The sequence below is a fragment of the Vombatus ursinus genome, unplaced genomic scaffold (genome assembly GCF_900497805.2).
Source record: "Vombatus ursinus unplaced genomic scaffold, bare-nosed wombat genome assembly UNPS02005144.1, whole genome shotgun sequence".
In the NCBI taxonomy this organism is placed as follows: Eukaryota; Metazoa; Chordata; class Mammalia; order Diprotodontia; family Vombatidae; genus Vombatus; species Vombatus ursinus.
In genome coordinates, this window is record NW_020944922.1 from 1 (window position 1) to 10,132 (window position 10,132).

The 10,132-nt window shown below is 52.0% G+C and overlaps 1 protein-coding gene across 1 annotated transcript; it reads right to left on the minus strand.

Moving 5' to 3' along the window:
- Positions 1-2,787: 2,787 nt before the first annotated feature.
- LOC114029176 (inner centromere protein-like) lies at positions 2,788-6,591 on the minus strand. Its single transcript, XM_027843536.1, has 4 exons — positions 6,513-6,591; positions 6,215-6,359; positions 4,369-4,482; positions 2,788-3,688 (listed from the first exon to the last, which is right to left on the minus strand). Exons 1-4 carry the CDS (start codon positions 6,589-6,591, stop codon positions 2,788-2,790), a joined length of 1,239 nt encoding a protein of 412 aa, XP_027699337.1.
- Between the last annotated feature and the right edge of the window lie 3,541 nt (positions 6,592-10,132).

Consider the following 10,132-nt stretch of genomic DNA (forward strand, 5'->3'; position numbering starts at 1 on the left):
CTGTAGTACCTACCCTCAGATGGTACTGGGAAGGTCAAATGAGACAATGTATAGAAAGCATCTCGAAGGCGTGACAGAAATGGTTTATTAATGATAATCACAAGTCAGATGGGAACCACTCAATTCTTTTCCCAGAAGCTTCTACAGCCTGGGACGGCAGGGATTCAGGAGAACTGTTCCTCCCAGGTTTCATCTTCCATTCTCCCTGCTAATCTTTCTGAAGTCCCCCTTGAGACCATGTGGTCTTGTGGAGACAGTCCTAGTTTGGGAATCAAGCTCCAGGATTGTTATGTACTGGCTGGGGAAATGTGGCCAAGCCCCCTCCTGTCAATAGGCCTCAGCTCCCCCACCTGCAAAACGAAGGTGTTGGCCTAAGTCACTGGCTCAAGTCCTCATTGCGGGGGGTCACAAACTGGATGGGGCCTACTCTCACAGACCTGCCACCCTCACCCATCAGGGTGTGGCAACTCCTCAGCTCCATGAGCCAAGAAAAGGAGGAGAGTCACCAACCAAGACGATGCTAATGGTTCCTTCTGGGCCTCGGCAACCTCTACCACCATGTCACAAGGGCCAAAAGGCCCCAGGCACAGCTCCCTGCCCAAATTGGAGGACCAGTTGCCTAGTTCACTCTACCTGATCTGAACATCAAAAACTGGGCCCAGAGCTTCCTACCAGCCTTTGGGAAGGAAGAGCCAGAGAGGAGAACGCAGGGAACTTTTCAAGCCTGGCTTTTCCTGAATTGTTTTGTAGTATCTGACCAAGCCACCTGCTCCCCGCCTCCCCCCTACCCCCCCCCGCCGTGGCAAGGCAATCAGAAGGAAGACACCTTGAAAGCCAAAGAGCAAAAAATGCAAGCCAAGAGGCAATCCCAGATTTGGAGTTGCCCCAAACTACTCTCCCTGCTTCCCCTTGGGATCACTGGGTCTGGACACAGCTGGGGCCTCTCAGGCCATCTAGGCTTGCCTTCCCATTTTAGAGATGGGAAAACTAAGGCCCACAATGGAAAAGTGACATGGCCAAGGACACACAGGTAGGGAGTAGCCAGCCCAGGCCTCCTTCAACTTTAGCTTGCTGCTTTTCCCAGTTCACTGACCTATTAGCTAAGCTCCTGACATCCAGAATCCCAAAGGGCCCTTATCTGGTGGGGACCAACTTGACACTCCCCACCTCATCCCCAAGCCCTGCGGAAAGACCTCCTTGTGCAGAACGGTGCTGTTGCTGGGATACTGAGCATTTGCCATCCCTTTCAAAGCCTGCACATGCAAAGGCTTGGCTTGAGCTTCAGTTACACTGTTTTTATCACCCCAGGGAGCTTTTGCGCTGTGGCCACATTTCCCTCACTTCTCCCCACTTGTCACGTTGGATCAGGGTCCTAGAACACCTGTTTCCCTAGTACTAATCAGGGCAGCTAGGTGTCAGATAAAATGCTAGGCTTGGAGTCAGGAAGACTCCTCTTCCTGAGTTCAAATCTGGCCTCAGCAACTTACTAGCTGTGTGACCCTGGGCAAGTCACTTAACACCATTTCCCTCAGTTTCCTCATCTGTAAAATGAGCTGGAAAAGGAAATGGCAAACCACTCCAGAATCTCTGCCAAGAGAACTCCAAATGGGGTCAGGGAGAGTGGGACACAACTGAAACGACCCAATAATGGCACTAATCTCTGTGTCTGATACACTCCCCCTCCCTCTTTTCTCCTGCTACTGCCAATGCCACAACTGCTCAAATAGGGAGCGCTTACCTACCTAGGAGGGGCTCATCCCTCATCTCCAAGAGATTTCCAAGGGTCCCAAAACATGGGCCTCATGGCTGCCTCTGCACTGTATTCGAGGATAAAAAGGCCCTGAGGTAGAGTCAGATTGATCCAACGCTGACCCTCTTATGTCACTAAGGCCTCAGAACTACGTCAAAGTTACTCCTCTGTGGGCCTTTCTAAATCAACCTGGTTCTTAACACAGGACCTAAAAATCTCTTAACCCAACTATTTCAGGCAGGTCTTTGGCATCCAATGTCTAACAGCAGGTAGGGTAGCTCAGTGAAAGGCTATGAGCTGGAAGGACTCAGGAGACGTCTGCTAGCTATCTGACATTCCTTGTAGGCCTCGTCCCCAGTCTGTGTCTCCTAAACCGCCTCCCACCCCATAGGGTTATTTACTTGTTCCCTTTGAAATCAAGAAAGAGAGAGACCCCCTAGGCAGGCAGCCTGAGCACAACAGGTTCCCACGGGATGCTGAAGGCAGTGGAGGGGAGACTCTCTAGCAGGTGGAGAGGGTGCTCTATGGAGGATCCACAGGAGGACACGGGCACAAGTCCTCTGCTCTCTGCCCTCCCCCTCACTACGAGGGGAGCTAAGAAGTCTGTCAATGCCCTGATCCTCACAACACTATCAGGCAGGCACTGCTATTATTCTCATTTCATAGATGGGCAAACTGAGTCAAGAAAAGTGACTTTGCCCAGAGATGACCTAGGTGCTAAGGCCTCCCAGTTTAGGGCTCCATCCAGGACCCCACAGGGCTAACGACAAATCCCTCGGAATTTAATCAGGCTGATTCGTGGACACAAGGAACTATCCACAGCCTTTCCACCTTGGGAGACAGTTCCAACCACATCCTCTGCTAGGCCAGCCTTCCCAGGTCACATGGAGGGCAGAGACCAGGAGCCAGAGGCGGCTCCAATCCCTCCTCTGGCCCTCCCAGAGGGACTTCTATCATGTCACAGTAAGGAGGGGGCTCAGACAATCCCCCAAGTCTAGGGATGGGTGAGGGGCTCCCCTCCTTCCCACTTTCCTCTTCTAGGAACTCTTCTTCCATCCTGGAATCCCCTCCCCGGGCAGACATTCTAGGAATCCAAGTGCTTGGGGCACCCTCATCTTTGCTAAAACGAGGCAGAGGGCAGATAGACTGCGAGGGACAAAGGGATTGAGCTTCAGCGCCCAGGAAATGCCCAACAACTTACAGATGATGCAGCCGGTGACTGCCGGTTTCTGGGCCAGCTTCCTGGAGGACCATCGAGCAGAGCTCGACGTGGTCTTCGGGACCACGGAGGCCTTACAAATCAAGGAAGCCCCATGGGCTTGTGAGGATTTGAGCACCAGTCTCCTACACACCGAGTGCCGGTCACAGCAGGGGCCTATCTGGGTCTGGGGGCCTTCCAGCAAGTCCAAGGGGAGCTCAGTCTCTGGCTGGGTCTGTGCTCCTGGAGAAGAGGGTGCCCTGCCTGGCTTGGCTGTCACGGCCACTGGCTGGGCTATCTGGAGTTTGGCCACAGACCAAGCCAGCCCCGCAGCTTTCACCTCAGGCACCTCAGTGGGCACCACCAAGGAGGTCCCAGGCGCTGGCTCAGGGTGGCTTTCTGCTTGCTTTTTGGGCACCGATTCATCTTTGCAGCCCAAGCTGAGGGCAGCTGTCTTGGCCTTGTGTGCCACCAGGAAATTCTCAGCACTCTGCTGGTCGCTGATGATAATCTCTACAACAGGCACAAGCCCATCCATTGCTGCCAGGTTCACAGGCTTTTTGGGGAGCACCGTGGGGGATTCAGGGGGTGAGGAGGCTGCTGCTGCTGCTTGGGTTCGAGTCCCACGACGGAAAGAGCTGTTGTCAGCTGCCACCATAACTAGCTTCTCCAGCCTGTCTTTGTTCCGAAGGAGCTGCTGGTTGTGTTGACTGCTCCTTCGGCTCGCATGGCGGGACAACCTGCATGAGACGGAAAGCGGGGCCCTGAGACTATGGCCTTAGGCACCGCCAATCGAGGAGGGTCTGTCCGTCAGTCTAATAGCATTTGGGAAGTCCCTATCACGTGCCATGCACTGTGCTAAGGTGCTAGAGATACAAAGAAAGGCAAAAACACAATCCCTGTCCTCAAGGAACTTTCAGTGGATAAAGCACCGAGCCTGGAGTCAGGAAGGCCTGAGTTCAAATCCAGCCGTAGACACTTCCCAGCTGGGTGACCCTGGGCAAGTCACTTTACCTGTTTACCTCAGTTTCCTCATCTCTAAAAATGAAGGTCTTAGACTCAAGGACCTCCAAGGTCCCTTCCAGCTCCAAATCCATGGTCCTAGGCCCTCTTGAGGGCCCACACACCAGCACCAAGATCATCCCCTGCCCTCCCCTTGCTTCTTGTCTGGGTCCCCTCCCCCCTCGACATCTTGTACTTTCTTCCATATTTCCCACAGCACCGAACACAGTGCCAAGCACTCTACCATTGTCACGGGACCACCATTTTAATGGACGAGACCTTGGAGGCCTTCTATTTACAGAGGCCTAGGGAGGTGTCACAGCTGAGGAGGGGCAGAGCCAGACACTGACATCAAACCCAGGCCTGTCTCTGCTGTCCTGCCCTGCCCGCTTGGCCCTGGGCCCCAGGAGTCACCTACCTTTTCCTGGTTGGGGGCTTGTTTTTATCCTGAATGGAGGAAAACTGTTTCTTCCTCTGGCGGTTCCTCTGAGATGGCGTTTTGGGCATCAGCTCAGGCTCCACTGTGGAGTCACTGAGGGGCAAAGAGGAGAAAGGAAGAGTCACAGAACATCTAAACTGGTCACCTCCCCATCAATAGCCCCTTTGGCCTGGAAGAGCCCCCGGGCCTTCCTGCTTGTCAGAAAGGAGGGCAAATCTCCTCGCTCCTCCCGCTATGTGGCAGCCTCACCTACTCACCAGGGGTTCTGCAAAGCCTAATCCTATCTTTACAGCATTTGAGAAGGTTAGACCTGGACCCAATCTGGGGGATCTGTCTAGGCCAAATCCTTCATCTTAAAGATAAGAAACTGAGGCCCAGGGAGGTCATCTGATTTGCTTTAGTTCTTCTGTCCGGGAGCCCAGGGCTCTTTCCAGGCCCCCACCAGGTTGGAGGCTCAAAGTCTGTCTGGGACTTGGGACACATTTCCTCACAGATGCAGTCACACAGAGGACAGCTAAGTGGCACAGGGTACTGGACTGGGAGTCAAGAACCCCGAGTTAGAATCTCACCTTGGCCACTTCGCAGCTGTGTGACCCTGTAAAATGGGGATGATAACAGTGCCTACCCCCTGAGCTGTTCTAAGGATCAAAGGAGCTAACATTTGTAAAGCATTCTGCCAACCTTCTTGAAGCTCCAGATAACTGAGTTCTGGACACAGCTGGTTCCATGCTGTGCCCAGACTAGGCCAGAAAGGTCCCTTTAGCCTGAATTGTACTTAGGTCACCCTAAGATGCCCATATCTGGTAGAACCCTCATCCCTGTGGGAGAACAGGGATCTGACTGGCCCCACTCTGGCAGCCTCCTCCCCTGCCACCTCAGCCCTGGCAGTAGGTCAGGAATCCCCACTGCCCACACTGAGGGAGGCTGCATGGTCTAGGGAAGATAGAGGCCCTGGGTTCAAATTTTACCTCTGATATTTATGACCTGAGTGACCTCGGGCAAGTCTTTGGGCCTCAGGATTCCCAACTGCACAATGAGGGGATTAGACTAGAGGGGCTCTGCCCAGCTTCCATCCTTCCAGCTCCAGATATCACTCCTCCTCACCTGGCACTCAAGGACGAGCAGGGCAGAGACTGAGGATGGGGGGGTAGGGAGAAGCTAGTGAATGAGAAGAGGAAAGGGAATGGGGTCTTGGAGGGAGGGGAGGGCAGCAAGGAATTATGGAATCTGAGTGTTAGGAGAAGCATCAAATGGTCACCATGGCACATGGAGGAGAAATGGGGTAGCTGGCAGACTGCGAGCTCAATGATGGGCAATGCCCTGGGGAAGCCAGTTTCTGCCACTGATGGGGTATATGAAGGGCATGTCCAGAATGAGGGGAGGGAGGTGCTCAGGCCTAGTCAGATCCCTTTAGAACACAAGATCTATTCCACAAAGAAGAAAGCATCTTATTCTCTGAGCTTTGTACAATGCCTGGCACAGAGCGAGGGAGAGAGGGGTGAAGGAAGGAAGGAGGGAAGGAAGGGAAGAAAAGAAGAGAAGAGGAGAGGGGAAGGGATGGGAGGAAAGGAAGGAAAACACCCCCAAATCGGAAGAACTTTGGCAGGCGTGGAATGGGCCACAGACAAACATGTTCCTCTTTCTCAGTTCCTCTGGCTCTGCCTTGCTACAGCGGCAAGGTTACCCATAAGGTTCTCCCCTTTTTAAATGTATGTTTCTGTCAATGATCTTTCAGTTCAAAGTCAGTTTTTGCCTGGTGTCCTGTGCCCTGGGTTACCAGCCCCTTGCTGCTGCACCCACATGGGCCCTTCAGCCCTGGATTTACCTAGAGAACATCTTTTGGGCCTCCTCCTTAGTCTCCTGCAGCCACACCATGTCTCTGTTGTCCACATTGGAAACAAACTCCATCAGTTTGGTGGTGCAGACCTCCAAGATGCTCGCAGACCCCATGGTGGTCTCCATGGTTCCACCTGCAACAGCATAGCAGAAGGGAAGGTAAAAATTATAATGCACAGAGTTTTAAACCCAGGTCACTTGCTGGGGAAAACAGTCTGAGCAGGTTCCGGGATGCTCAGAGAAGGGGAAGGGTAGCCAGGCCCATCCCTCCACTCTGAACCCACTACCCACTGGCAGCTTCCTGGGGTGCCAAGAACGCCTGGCATTCACTACAGCAGCAATCTCCGTCCTCTGATGTCTGTGCATGCTGATGAACTTCCCTTTGTCCACTCCAAGTCCCAAGTCTGCCCCTTGACCTGGGCCACACAGTCTCCCCCCCCACCCTTCCCACAGAACAGAGATCTCAGAAAGGCTGAATATTTCAAAGGAACCGAATCAACAGTTATAAAATCAAGTCTACTCATTCTGGAAAGGATGGATCAATTAACCACCACTTCCTTGTATGTGTTACCTCCCCCATAAGAACATAAATGCTCTATGAAGGTAGGCGCCAGCTTTGCTTGCTTGTATCCGCAACGCTAAGCCCAGGGCCTGAGACAGAGAAAGCACTCCCTTTCTCCTTTCCTTCCTATTTGACATCCGAAAATTGTCAAGCTGTTAGAAGCTTCAACAAATCCCATTTCATTTTTGTGCCTTGACAGGAAGCTGAGAAGTCAGCACCCAGCACCCAGGACAATTCCTAGCCAGGAGAAGGCGCTTAATAAGAGGCTTGGCGATTGGCTGGAGATATTCAGGAGCCAGTGAGTGTACATTTGGGGCCTCAGGGAGGGAGGCTGGGGCAAGGAAGAGAGAACTGGCTTGGAGGGAGAGGCCTGATGGTCAGACTTCAGCTCTCATACTCATTACCCTCACACATGGCTCAGAAATCACTGGCTGCTGAGGCTCCTGCTGGCCCTCAATCTCATCCCAGAATCCAGAGGAAGGTATAGGCCTGCTAACTAAGGCAGGGTACTGGCCCAGATGGCAGGCTGGCATTATCCTCCCTCATGTGCCTTACTCCCAAAATGCAGCCCCCTGCTCAGCAAGTCGTTGAGGATTCGAGCAGCTCTGCCCCAGGGAGGGCACAGAGACGTCAGAAGGAGCCCAGATGGTCATTTCATGCTGCTACCCTGCAGATGTAGAATCTGCAGGAACCCAACATCCCTCCCTCTGCTGGTTTGCTGTTCTCCAGACCAGCCTTCCTACCTAGCACACCACTGTTCAGCAATGTCAAAATGCCCCCTCCTTATCCTAACCAATTCCATTAAATTCCACACCCTGGATTTCGAGCTAGAGGGGATGCAAGCCACTAGCCGATCCAACCCCCACAAGAAGAACCCATGGCCCAGGGAGGAATACGTAGCAAAGGGACAAACTAGGGTGAGGGCAGAAAATACAGCCAAGGTTCTTCCCTGATGACTCACGTCAATGCCAGCCCCAGCTTGAGGTCAACAGGTCTCATTAGCAAAGTGAGCCCTTAATTCCAGAAGGTAACAGAGCAGCCAGGAACAAATTAGGGAGTGCAGAGGGGAACAGCCAGGACTGCACATCCATCCCAAGCCCGACTGGGAACAAAACCCCTGGCTGCAAAGGGAGTTTGGGATCTCTGGTCTATTATTATTATTGGTAATACATTTTTAATAAGTGCTTTAAGGCTTGCAAAGTGCTTTACATGTATTATCTCATTTGATCCTCACAACAACCTTGGGACACAGGTGATATTATTGTCACCATTTTATAACCGAAGTAACTGAGGCAGACAGAGGTTCAGTGACTTGCCCAGGGTCACACAGCTAGTAAATGTCTTAAGTCAGATTTAAACTCGAGTCTTGCTTATTCCAGGTCCAGAGCTCTATATGTGCCACCAGCTAAGGGAATATGGCACTGGCCCCCAGGGGAGACAGCACCAACATGGGACCCACAGTCTCCCCCGAGTGAGGGCCACAAACATTTTGACAAGTGCCATGGAAGGAAGTTGGGCCTGTGTGAATCTGACACAGGACCAATGTTTGACACTCAAGAACTACAAGTGACAAAGATGTTTTTTTGTTTGGTTGGTTTTTTTTTTGGCTAGGCAATGGGGTTAAGTGACTTGCCCAGAGTCACACAGCTAGTAAGTATCATGTGTCTGAAGTCACATTTGAACTCAGGTCCTCCTGAATCCAGGGCCAGTGCTCTATCCACTGTGCCACCTAGCTGCCCCACAAGTGACAAAGATGAAAAATGACCCAATCCTTGCCTTCACAGGGCTCGTGGTGTAACAGGGTAGCTCTGTCTCAAACACACACACACACACACACACACACACACACGTGTCAGTGTAATACAGACAAGAGTGCAAGGAGACAGGCTGAGCACTTCAGGGAGATTTAGGGGAGCACATTCCTCTCAGCCTTTGGGGTTTCTTATCAAACTGTTTCTCTGAGGGGTCTCTGGGACAAACAGAGAGTTGTTCAAGTGCTTTCTATGGGAGGCATTTGATCAGAAGAAGAAAAAAAATCCAAGAATCCCCCAAGGATCCGATCCCAAGCCAGCCAAGTTGCTCCCCCTCACCTCAGACCCAAAGACATCCCTGCTCTGCTCGTGCTTACTGATGGGTTTGTGGCCACATCAGGGATACTTTATCACACCTCGGGCTCCCAGGCCCCATTTTTTGGCCATTTCTTGACCACTAAAGCCAACAAGGAACCTTCAAAACCAACTGTCCCTTTAGGCGTCACGTAGACTATTGGGGTTCCACAATTCCATGGGGGTTGGTGAGAAGACCAGTGGGGGAGAGACAGGGGAGAGATAGATGGGCTCAATCAAACAGCGGGCAGTGTGAAGGTAGGGCCATGCACAGAGGACTTGCCTTGGAGATGGAAGACCAAGGCACTGAATCTAGCTATTTCTGCCACTTACTGCTCATGTGAGCTCAGGCAAGTTATGCCCCCATCAGTGCACCTCAATTTCCTCATCTGTAAAACAAGGGGGATGGGTGTCCTCCAAGGTCCCTTCCTGCCCCAATGCTCAGACTCTCATTTCTCATAGCTCAAGGACCTCTACTCTACAAGACTGCTCCAGAGGTAGAGCCAAGATGGTGGAATAAAGGCAGGGATTTGCCTGAGCTCTACCCCTCCAAACCCTCCAAATACTTTTTAAAAATGATTCTAAACAAATTCTAGAGCAGCAGAACCCACACGAACCTAGAGTGCAGTCTACCACAGGACATGCCAGCAGAGACTGGGCCTCAGCAAACCAGGAGCAGACTTGGGAGTGACTGAATGAGCGGTAGCAGTAGCTACTTATGGAGCTCGCAGCCCACAGACAGTAATGGGGTCAAAACAACTGGTCAGAAGATTACAGGGGTCTCTTTGCTGGCACTGAGGCTGTTGTTGGCACCGTTGCTGTGCCTGTGATTGGATCTGGGTGGCAGCTCTGGGTGGCGATCCTGGGACGAGGAGGAGTGCTGGCATGGTGGAGCTTGTGGTGGCAGTCGAGAAGGAGTCCTCCTCACAGTTCCAAGGCAGAAAAGAGGGCTTGAGGTCACTCATAGACCTCAGCACAGGCCAGGAGAGGAATAAACACCTCGCCTTTGATCATACCACCTTGGTAGAACTGAAAACTTACAGGTCCCTAGAAATATCTCTGAAAACAGCTGCACAAAACCCCTGAAGCTTGGGACAGTACATTCTCCACACTGGAAGCAGACCCTTACCTTAACAGAGAGTTTAAAAGTCCAATAACAGGCTGAGAAAATGAGCAAACAATGGAAAAAAAAAAAAAAAAAAAAAACCTCTGACTATAGAAAGTTACTATGCTGACAGGG

Excerpts from the sequence above, each read along its gene's own strand:
- LOC114029176 (XM_027843536.1), bottom strand. The coding sequence starts at position 6,591 with ATGCACAGACATCAGAGGACGGAGATTGCTGCTGTAGTGAATGCCAGG. Across the intron at positions 6,360-6,512 it reads CCCCAGGAAGCTGCCAGTGG|GTGGAACCATGGAGACCACC; the intron begins GTAGTGGGTTCA and ends ATGCTGTTGCAG. Across the intron at positions 3,689-4,368 it reads AAGCCCCCAACCAGGAAAAG|GTTGTCCCGCCATGCGAGCC; the intron begins GTAGGTGACTCC and ends CGTCTCATGCAG.